Source organism: Lipotes vexillifer, unplaced genomic scaffold (genome assembly GCF_000442215.2).
Source record: "Lipotes vexillifer unplaced genomic scaffold, Lipotes_vexillifer_v1.1 scaffold919, whole genome shotgun sequence".
NCBI lineage: Eukaryota > Metazoa > Chordata > Mammalia > Artiodactyla > Lipotidae > Lipotes > Lipotes vexillifer.
The window spans coordinates 280,169-292,304 of NW_006775731.1; the positions used below are offsets into that span (position 1 = coordinate 280,169).

Here is a 12,136-nt window from a genome sequence, read left to right on the forward strand (position 1 = left end):
GTGGACTTCCCTATACATACCTTTGTACCCTCAAAACTTCTGACATAAAGCTAAGCAAATAGTAGCTAAGCACAGTATGTACTTAATGGGTTGCTTACATAGGTTGATATAAATGAGGTTACTGTTGGTTCTTCTGTTTTCATCACAGAATAAGGAAATGGACTAGGAAGAGTTTAGAATAACTTTGACACCACGTCCTCAGAGACAACATGTTGTTAGAGGAAAGTGTGGATTAAAAACAGGATAAGCAGTTAATCTATCTAGGGAATAGTTTACATCATTGCTTTTCAAATATTTTCTGCAGTGAAACTTTTTCAAACAATAAATCCTTGAAATATCAAAAGATAAAAATGGATAAAAGCAGAATTACCTTTGCTGAGTAGGTTTTGGGGAGATCTCAGAGTACTGCCTACTGAGACCCTTCTGGAAGGTACCCTTCAGGCTTAATGTTTATAAACCCATAATTTGTTAATGAGCAGACTAAAGATCTTGGAAAAAATACTGGACTTTTTATATTGGAATATTCTGCTGTGCTAAACGTTATGGACCCATAATAGGGTGTGATTTTTGTTAATTGTGACTGCAAATATGACTTCAAGATTGTCCAGTGGTTTGGGATCCGAGTCTGGAGATTGATTCATTCAGTCATCAAATACTTGAGCACCCACTGTGTGTCAGGCACTGATCTGAGTGCTAGGAATATGGTAAAAAACAAAACAAAATCTCCATCCTAACAGTTTATCCTGAATCTTACCAAGATATGCTTCAATAAAGACTAATTCATAGGAATGATGACTTTAGCCTTCCTTTCACCCTTAAGATAGTGTGCTTATGTGGTACAGACCTTGGTCAAAGAAAACATGGAATATGATTGACTCTCCTACAGGTGTTAACATTGTTTACTTAGCTATCTTTTATATGTTAAAATGACTTTTCCATTTCCTCTTCTAATTTTTATGGCATATATTTGTCATTGAGAAGTAGCAACATTAAGAAAAGTATATTTTAAGGCAATATTATGCCATATTCATCTTTTAGTATACAGTTGATGTTTTTATTCTCAAACTGTTCTAGATAAGTTTACCTAAGATTGTGGAATATATGTTCACCTTTGGGCTTGGATCTGCTTCTGTCTTGAATATTTGTTTATTTAAGGGATATTTTCTCTATTTGACTTAAAGAAGGTGGAGCCCATAATTACAGAGCTGCTTCTGTGTTAATTAGGTCTTTGAAATGTTTTCTGTAGTGAATAGTTGTGATTTAAAAAAATTTTTAGGTGTCAAAAATAAAAATTAGATGATTATTCTGGCTGAATACAGGCATACATTTTATTGTGCTTCACAGGTACTGTGTTTTTGCTCATTCAAGGTTTTTGGCAACCCTGTGTAGAGCAAGTCTATAGACGCCATTTTTCCGACAGCATTATTTTTTAGTTAAGGTATGTACATTGTTTTTTTAGACATAATGGTACTGAACACTTAGTAGACTACAGTATAGTGTAAATATAACTTTCATATGCACTGAGAAACCAAAAAATTCATGTGACTTATGTTACTGTGATACTTGCTTTCTTGTGGTGGTACGTTATTGTAATACTTGCTTTCTTGTGGTGGTCTGCAACCAAACCCGCAATATCTCTGAGGTATGCCTGTACAGTATTATAGATTATAGTTAGTCTTTATTCTGATGGCTTAATTTTTTTTTTAATTTTTTTTTTCTTTTTTGCGTTACGCCGGCCTCTCACTGCTGTGGCCTCTCCCGTTGCGGAGCACAGGCTCCGGACACGCAGGCTCAGTGGCCACGGCTCACAGGCCCAGCCACTCCGCGGCATGTGGGATCTTCCCAGACCGAGGCACGAACCCGTGTCCCCTGCATCGGCAGGCGGACTCTCAACCACTGCGCCACCAAGGAAGCCCTGATGGCTTAATTTTTGACAAAAAATTTTGGGACCTTGAATATATGTACATTTTCTCCATAAGTAGCTTTAGAAAATCTTTTAGATTAGTAAATCATGGCACCTATTTAGTAAACCTTAACATGCTTTACTTTTTTCTTTTTTTAACTGAAGATTTAAGAACATTTGATTTTAATATTTATTAGCATTCATGCATTTGTTGAATAGCTACTAGGTGGGAAGGACTGTTCTGGGCTCTTGGGAGCCCGTATGATGGAATGAACAGATTTGTGCCTTTATGCATCTTTATAAAACCTGGAGTGGGGCAGGGAGAGGGATAGAGTTAATGACAGATAGTAAAGAAGTAAGTTGTATAGTAAGTTAGGAGGGTAAGCAAAGGGGAATTTGGGGAGTATTAGTAAAAGTAAGTGCAAAGGTAGGAACATGTTTAGCTTGTTGAGCGACAGTTCACGGTTTCTCACTGTGACTGGAATATAATGAGAATGGGGAGAATAGTATGAGAGTAGGTCAGAGAGTAAGATAGGGCTGGAGAAGGTAGATCTTGTAGAAAGCCATTGAAAGGACTTGGCTTTTACTTTTAGGAGCCACTGGAGAGTTTTGAGCAAAAGAAAGGAAGGGTCTGACTTATGTTTTAAAAGAATTACTCTGGCTGCTCTATGAACAGACTGGGGAAGGGGAGCAGGAGTGGAAGCAGAGAAATTAGTTTAGAAGCCTTTGGAATAATCCAGAGTCAGAGATGACAGTGGAATGAGATCAGAGTTATAGCAATAAAGGTAGTGAAAAGCAATAAATTCTGGATGTATTTTGAAGATAGGGCCAGCAAGAATTTCCTGACACAGTATGGTAACTTAAAAGTGTAAAATAGTTTTTAAAATATACTTTTTATTGATTAATGAGTGCAACAGTTTTGTGAAAAGGTACAAAACAAAATTTAGTTTAAGTCCAGAATTACTAAGAATCTTCTCAGTTTTCTGGATCCCTTATAGAACTTAAAAACATTTTTTTTTTTTTTTTTTTTTTTTTTCAGAAAACCCCTTTATTAAAACTCCATTAAAAGGAACATGTTACGTTTGAATGGCTTAAAATAGCTCAGAAAACTTAGTTGTAGAGATAGCTTCATTGCAGCAGACAACTGTAGGACAGTTCCACTCAAAAATTGTACATTGTCATTAATTTCTGTAAGGATGCTTAATCTAAACATTTCCTTGAAGTGAAAGTTTATAGGATAATCTTAAAGGCAGGATGAGAAACTGCATTGCAAACTATTAAAAGCAGCACTACTGCTTAAGAAAGTAAAGATTGGTCATCAAGAGACTCATCTTAACCCTGTAACTTTGAGTAGGTCATTGTTTTTATCTTGGTTTTTTCATGAGCAAAAATCAGCATGATAGTAGATGTTAGAGAAAACAAGGTATTTTTAGTTATGTGAAAATAGTTATGTCAAAAATAGAAAAGAGGGGCTTCCCTGGTGACGCAGTGGTTGAGAGTCCATCTGCCGATGCAGGGGACATGGGTTTGTGCCCCGGTCTGGGAAGATTCCACATGCCGCGGAGCGGCTGGGCCCGTGAGCCATGGCCGCTGAGCCTGCGCGTCTGGAGCAATGGGAGAGGCCACAACAGTGAGAGGCCCGCGTACTGCCAAAAAAAAAAAAAAAAGATATGTCTGGATTGACATAGTCAAATATTACCATTAAAAATATTTGAAAGGAATTTTCAAATTAAATCAAACAGGCTGCCTATAGACATTGGCCATTAGCTTATTAGTGGGAACTCAAAACAAAAAAAAAAGAAGGCATTCTGTTTTTCTCAGCACAGAAGAAGAATTACCCTGGTTAGTTAATGAGGGCAGTTTTGACTTGGATAGTGAGGGCCAGTGGATAATTCATGTATGTATAAACTATCCAAGTGTCTGAAAGTAAATTTCTTTATAACCTATTACAGCCAATCTCATGAGAGCTGTCTTTCTCCCTTGAGGTGGTAATAGCATACTCAAACAAATGGCAAATCTTTTTGAGGGCAGGATGGCAACAATTTTTTTTTTCTGGTCTAGGATTTCTGAAACATTTTAAAAATCTGAAAACACTTTTATAAATTTTAGTTTCTGAGTTAAGTAAACCTGTAAATCAAATAAAGAAGACACTGCTCTGATGAAGAGTTGGAGAGAGCAACTATTTATTTGCCCAGTGTTCTTTCCCACTTCTAGATGAAAGAATTTTCTCACCAGAATTTGAAAATCACTATATGGTGACTCATGACATAAACTCTGGATCTGACTTCAGAATACTAGCAGGTAGCCTGCCTGAGAGCATCGTTAGTAAAATGAATATGGATGTTCCTCACTGTGTCTAATTGGTAGTTTACTGTAAATTTGGTTTGTTAACCATAAATGTCACACAAAGCTACCTTATTTTTAATTTAAACTTCAGTATTTGTAATTCAGAGACTGCCACTAACAAATTAATTAGGATGTGTTGAAGCCTTAGTATTAAAAATTATCCTCAATATAATAGAGGGGCTTCCCTGGTGGCGCGGTGGTTGGGAGTCCGCCTGCCGATACAGGGGACACGGGTTCGTGCTCCGGTCCAGGAGGATCCCACATGCTGTGGAGCGGCTGGGCCCATGAGCCATGGCTGCTGAGCCTGCGCCTCCGGAGCCTGTGCTCCGCAACGAGAGAGGCCACAGTGGTGAGAGGCCTGCGCACCACAAAAAAACCCAAACAAACATAATAGAGGGGTTTTTTTTGTCTGTTAGATAAAAAGCCTTCCAGTTTTCAATGACTGATGAAAGAGTGAAGACTTCATGCTTCCACTCATCTTCATTTACTTTTAAGGCCTTTTTCTTTCTGAAACTTTAAAAATTGATTTTGTGATAGTGTTTTTATTTCTACTCTTATACTCTATAACTTTAGATAGAAAAGTATCTCAGTCTTTTGAGGTTTATGCTCTAGGAGAGCATGAATGATTCTTTTCATGTGTTTCGATAAGTATATGTAAAAAATATTAACAAAGATGTGACCATTGTGACAAGGATTAGATTTGTAGTTGAAATTTTTCTGCAATATTCAGGTCCATATGACGTTGTATTGTTACCTTTCTGTTAACAGCTTTGTGTCTCTTAAGCTGGAAAGCAGGGGATAGTCTTAAACTTGTTTGAATTGCTCTTAGTTTTCAGAATAGATGTTTGTCTACCAAAGAGTTAATAAAGAGCTATATTAGTTCCAGTGTTTGTACTGTTTAATGTAAAAATTCCCCAGAGTAATCACTGGTTATGTTTTCTTTTGATGTACATTTAAAAGGATATCTTCTGCAATTTTTTGCTTGCTTAGTAAGAAAGAAGGATAGACCTTGTATTCCACTGTGTTTTCAATTTTTTTCTTAATTGTTAGTTATGAATCACTATGCTGTTTTCACAAACTAATTTCCCTTTTTATTACTGTTTATAACTTTGTTATCCAGTTAGTTCACTGTTGTCTTTTCAGTAAATATCCATTAAGTAGCCCAGTTGTTCTTTTATGCAGTTTAGGTAAAGAATGTTAAAATTGGTGCTAAGTGCAAATATTCAGTTTGATCACATTAAGATTTGTAAAAATTTTTACTTAATGAAGGAGAGTTGAGAGCATTGGGTGGGACTGCCCTAATTTCTTATACTGCTAGTTATTGTATATACTGCTACCAGATAAATATTTGTAAGTCACCAGTCTGATCACATCATTTTTAATAAATCTCCAACAGCTTCCTTGGTTCTAAGAATCAAATTTTAAAAACAAAACTTAGTATTTATTAAGCATTTTTTTCTTTGCTAGGCACTTAACATTAAAGAAAAAATTAGTTCTTAAATTTGTATAGATAGGCAGCCCCATTTTATAGATGGGGAACCATGTCTCAAGAGGTTTAGGGCTTTACTATTGTCATAAACTAGTAAATACTAGGAGTTGAATTTGAAATCAGTTCTATTTACTCATGGTTTTCTACTACTAATGTTGCTCCTTCAACATGGCAATATTTTATTTATTACCGAATTGAAGCTAATAAACATTTTGCTTGAATATCAGATGGCTGATATTGTTAAAATTAATATTTGGTTGAGGCTGATAGGATGAACTTAGAGAATACAAGAATAAATCTGAAATTTTATTTTAAAATATTATTGTACTAGAAATATTAGAATTTAAATTTCAAGAATAATTTCTCTTTACCGTTAGTTGTTAGTATAGCAGATGTGCAGCACAACCTAAATAGATGTTAACTTGCAATTTTGAGGGTAGTGGAGAAGCCACATATTGGGGGCAGGTAGTGGTTCTTTTCTTACCTTTCTTTTATTTTTTTCCTCATGGCCTTTTTATTCTTTTATTTTGTCTGGATTGAAGATAATTTTCACATATGTTGATGTGCATGACTGGATATTTTCCTCGTGAAATTTTGATGTGGTAGAAATGATGTATTGCTTTTCCTTCAACCTCAAAAGAATGTGAAGAATCTCCAAATAAAACCTTCGTAAGAGACTGATTCATTGCTTCCACACAAATAACCTAAATTAAATTACGTGCAATTCTTAAAGTTTATTTGATGTTGTTGGTATATCAAATAATTCTAAAAGATTTTCTCAAATATATAATCGTAAAATTCTTTAGCTTTGTGCTACTCAAAATGTGATCTCTGAGCTCTTTGTAAATGCTCAGAGGGAATAAATGCAGAAATCAAAAACATTTAGAAACAATTTGACAGTAATTTTGTGTCTCTTGAATCTAATAAGCAACTGGGACCTCGATTTTTTAAACATTTCATTCATTGTATTTTTAAAAATTGACTTACAGATATGAAATAAAAGTTGGTCCTTAGATCGTTTGAGAAGCATTGATCTAGTTAAACGCTGTCGTTATTTGTATTAGCTGTTCATTTATTTCTATTTCCTTGTTTAAGTATATAAATATCCTTAATTGGTATTAGATATAAAATTTGATAGATTTCACAGGAGTATGTTGAAACTTCTTGAAAATTTTTTTTAATTCTAAAATCTTGCTAAATTCATATGAAATTCCATTTTAGGGAATAAGTTTTGAGGAACCATGTTACAGAAAGCAGATAGTTTTTTAAAGTTGTGAGAGAGTTGTTAATGCAACTAGTATGTTTTAGTTATCGTCAAACATAGCCAGCCTCCAGTCAGAAAAGGCAGGAAAATTGAGGGAGGGGAAAGGACTAGTTGTTTCCTCAAACTCATAGGAAGAAGTAGAAACAAAATGCACATTTGGTTAAGAGGGTTTTATTTTAAAGTTTGTAAGATCACATTAAAATTTGTATTTAGTTTTTTTAGGTGTTAGATTTGCCTTACATTTTGAGGTCATCTTGCATTTATAACAGTAAATCATAAACTGTCTTTGGTGATTTCTTAAAATACATGTAACATTGTTAACTTGCCTGGTGCTTTGTTATGAACATCTTTAATATGTATATAATTTGACATGTGTAATTCATGATTAAGATTTGTCCTTTTTCTCTTTCTAGGAAGATGATCCATATGATCTTGAAGACCTTTCTGCACAGAAATGAGGGAAATACAAAGAACCAAATATCGTTCTGAAATTCGGGATCTGTATTTTGAGATGATTTTATTTTCAGAATGAGAAGTATATCTGGTTATCTTTATGAATGTAGAGACATGACAAGAGAGTTATGATGGCAAAAAACAAAGAGCCTCGCCCCCCATCCTATACCATCAGTGTAGTTGGACTCTCTGGGACTGAAAAAGACAAAGGTAACTGTGGAGTTGGAAAGTCTTGTTTGTGCAATAGATTTGTACGCTCAAAAGCAGATGAATATTATCCAGAGCATACTTCTGTGCTTAGCACCATTGACTTTGGAGGACGAGTAGTAAATAATGATCACTTTTTGTACTGGGGTGACATAACACAAAGTGGTGAAGATGGAGTAGAATGCAAAATTCATGTCATTGAACAAACTGAGTTCATTGATGACCAGACTTTCTTGCCTCATCGGAGTACGAATTTGCAACCATATATAAAACGTGCAGCTGCCTCTAAATTGCAGTCAGCAGAAAAACTAATGTACATTTGCACTGATCAACTAGGCTTGGAGCAAGACTTTGAACAGAAGCAAATGCCTGAAGGGAAGCTCAATGTAGATGGATTTTTATTGTGCATTGATGTAAGTCAGGGATGCAATAGGAAGTTTGATGATCAACTTAAATTTGTAAATAACCTTTTTGTCCAACTATCAAAATCAAAAAAACCTGTAATAATAGCAGCAACTAAATGTGATGAATGTGTGGATCATTATCTTAGAGAAGTTCAGGCATTTGCTTCAAACAAAAAGAACCTTCTTGTAGTGGAAACATCTGCACGATTTAATGTCAACATTGAGACATGTTTCACTGCACTGGTACAAATGCTGGATAAAACTCGTGGCAAGCCTAAAATTATTCCCTATCTGGATGCTTATAAAACGCAGAGACAACTTGTTGTCACAGCAACAGATAAGTTTGAAAAACTTGTGCAGACTGTGAGAGATTATCATGCAACTTGGAAAACTGTTAGTAACAAATTGAAAAATCATCCTGATTATGAGGAATACATCAACTTAGAGGGAACAAGAAAGGCCAGAAATACATTCTCAAAACATATAGAACAACTTAAACAGGAACATATAAGAAAAAGAAGAGAAGAATATATAAATACTTTACCAAGAGCTTTTAACACTCTTTTGCCAAACCTAGAAGAGATTGAACACTTGAATTGGTCAGAAGCTTTGAAGTTAATGGAAAAGAGAGCAGATTTTCAGTTATGTTTTGTGGTGCTAGAAAAAACACCTTGGGATGAAACTGACCATATAGACAAAATTAATGATAGACGGATCCCATTTGACCTCCTGAGCACTTTAGAAGCTGAAAAAGTCTATCAGAACCATGTACAACATCTAATATCAGAGAAGAGGAGAGTAGAAATGAAGGAAAAATTCAAGAAGACTTTGGAAAAAATTCAGTTTATTTCACCTGGGCAGCCATGGGAGGAAGTTATGTGCTTTGTTATGGAAGATGAAGCCTTCAAATATATCACTGAGGCTGATAGCAAAGAGGTGTATGGTAGGCATCAGCGAGAAATAGTTGAAAAAGCCAAAGAAGAGTTTCAGGAAATGCTTTTTGAACATTCTGAACTTTTTTATGATTTAGATCTTAATGCAACACCTAGTTCAGATAAAATGAGTGAAATTCATACAGTTTTGAGTGAAGAACCTAGATACAAAGCTTTACAGAAACTTGCACCTGATAGGGAGTCTCTTCTACTTAAGCATATAGGATTTGTTTATCATCCCACTAAAGAAACATGTCTTAGTGGCCAAAACTGTACAGACATTAAAGTAGAGCAGTTACTTGCCAGCAGTCTTTTGCAGTTGGATCATGGCCGCTTACGGTTGTATCATGATAGTACCAATATAGATAAAGTTAACCTTTTCATTTTAGGGAAGGATGGCCTTTCCCAAGAGCTAGCAAATGAGATAAGGACACAATCCACTGATGATGAGTATGCCTTAGATGGAAAAATTTATGAACTTGATCTTCGGCCTGTTGATGCCAAGTCGCCTTACTTTTTGAGTCAGTTATGGACTGCTGCCTTTAAACCACATGGGTGCTTCTGTGTATTTAATTCCATTGAGTCACTGAATTTTATTGGGGAATTTATCGGAAAAATAAGAACGGAAGCTTCTCAGATCAGAAAAGATAAGTATATGGCTAACCTTCCATTTACATTAATTTTGGCTAATCAGAGAGATTCTATTAGTAAGAATCTACCAATTCTCAGGCACCAAGGGCAACAGTTGGCAAACAAGTTACAATGTCCTTTTGTAGATGTACCTGCTGGTACATATCCTCGTAAATTTAATGAAACCCAAATAAAGCAAGCTCTAAGAGGAGTATTAGAATCAGTTAAACATAATTTAGATGTGGTGAGCCCAGTTCCCACCAATAAGGATGTATCAGAAGCTGACTTGAGAATTGTCATGTGTGCCATGTGTGGTGATCCATTTAGTGTGGATCTTATTCTTTCACCCTTCCTTGATTCTCATTCTTGCAGTGCTGCTCAAGCTGGACAGAATAATTCCCTGATGCTTGATAAAATCATTGGTGAAAAAAGGAGGCGAATACAGATCACAATATTATCATACCATTCCTCAATTGGAGTAAGGAAAGATGAACTGGTTCATGGGTATATATTAGTTTATTCTGCCAAACGGAAAGCATCAATGGGAATGCTTCGAGCATTTCTGTCAGAAGTTCAGGACACCATTCCTGTACAGCTGGTGGCAGTTACTGACAGCCAAGCAGACTTTTTTGAAAATGAAGCCATCAAAGAGTTAATGACTGAAGGAGAACACATTGCAACTGAGATTACTGCTAAATTTACAGCACTGTATTCTTTATCTCAGTATCATCGGCAAACTGAGGTGTTTACACTGTTTTTCAGTGATGTTCTAGAGAAAAAAAATATGATAGAAAATTCCTATTTATCTGATAATACAAGGGAATCAACCCATCAAAGTGAAGATGTTTTCCTGCCATCTCCCAGAGACTGTTTTCCTTATAACAACTACCCTGATTCAGATGATGATACAGAAGCACCACCTCCTTATAGTCCAATTGGGGATGATGTACAGTTGCTTCCAACGCCTAGTGACCGTTCTAGATATAGATTAGATTTGGAAGGAAATGAATATCCTATTCACAGCACACCAAACTGTCATGACCATGAACGCAACCATAAAGTGCCTCCACCTATTAAACCTAAACCAGTTGTACCTAAGACAAATGTGAAAAAGTTGGATCCAAACCTTTTAAAAACAATTGAAGCTGGTATTGGTAAAAATCCAAGAAAACAGACCTCCCGGGTGCCTTTGGCACATCCTGAAGATATGGATCCTTCAGATAACTATTCAGAACCCATTGACACAATTTTCAAACAGAAGGGCTATTCTGATGAGATATATGTTGTCCCAGATGATAGTCAGAATCGCATTATTAAAATTCGAAACTCATTTGTGAATAACACCCAAGGAGATGAAGAAAATGGATTTTCTGATAGAATCTCAAAAAGTCATGGGGAACGGAGACCTTCAAAATACAAATACAAATCTAAAACCCTATTCAGTAAAGCCAAGTCATACTACAGAAGAACGCATTCAGATGCAAGTGATGATGAAGCTTTCACCACTTCTAAAACAAAAAGAAAAGGAAGACATCGTGGAAGTGAAGAAGATCCACTTCTTTCTCCTGTTGAAACTTGGAAAGGTGGTATTGATAATCCTGCAATCACTTCAGACCAGGAGTTAGATGATAAGAAAATGAAGAAGAAAACCCACAAAGTAAAAGAAGATAAAAAGGTAAGTTTAATTTATGGTTCATAATGTTTCTAAAGATGTTTGCTTTTGACTTTTAAAAAATTATTTTTTAAGAGAATGGATTTGACATCAATGAGAACTTAGGCTGCCTGTGTTATTCAGTAAATATAATTGACAGCTCTTTTAAATTTTCTGAGTATTTTGTGAGGGCAGATTATTTTTTGTTACTTATTACATTTTATTTACTTGAGCTTTATCTTATTTGGGGTGGAAGTTTGATTTCATACTCTTCAGCATAAAAGTTCTAGCTGACTATGTGTGTTCTTTCTGCAGAAACTCAGATATAAAGTGATTTTGTTCTTTTCTTTCTGTTTGTAAGCATCCCATTTGTCTCTTTTTCCCTTTTGATCTACCATTTTGCAATATTAATTTGATACATTGACATAGCTTGTTTTATTGTGCTTTGCTTTTTGCGCTTCTCAGATACTGCATTTTTTACAAATTGAAGGTTTTTAGCAACCCTGCAACAAGCAAGTCTTCATCAGCACCATTTTTCCAATAGCATTTGCTTACTTCTTACCTGCTTCCATGTTACATTTTGGTAATTCTTGCAATATTCCAAACTTTTAGATTATTATATTTGTTACGGTGATCAGTGATCTTTGATGTTGCTGTTGCAAAAAGATTACAGCTCACTGTCAGCTCAGATGATGGTTAACGTTTTTTAGACTAGAAAACGATAGACAAAGATCTGGCAAGATTGATCAGATAAAAAGAGAAGGCATAGGGCTTCCCTGGTGGCACAGTGGTTGAGAGTTCGCCTGCCGATGCAGGGGACATGGGTTCGTGCCCTGTTCCGGGAAGATCCCACATGC

General features: G+C 35.6%; 1 protein-coding gene across 2 annotated transcripts in view; it reads left to right on the forward strand.

The window, feature by feature from the left end:
• Positions 1 to 7,413: 7,413 nt before the first annotated feature.
• The window catches only part of ARHGAP5 (Rho GTPase activating protein 5), a 59,481-nt gene continuing 54,758 nt past the window's right edge, over positions 7,414 to 12,136 (forward strand). The window contains exon 1 of one of the 2 annotated variants that reach the window (XM_007450165.1): positions 7,414 to 11,303. In XM_007450165.1, coding sequence (XP_007450227.1) covers positions 7,584 to 11,303 — 3,720 coding nt within the window. In that variant the 5' untranslated portion in view covers positions 7,414 to 7,583. The remainder of the gene's footprint in view (positions 11,304 to 12,136) is intronic. The other variant, XM_007450166.1, reaches the window with a different exon arrangement.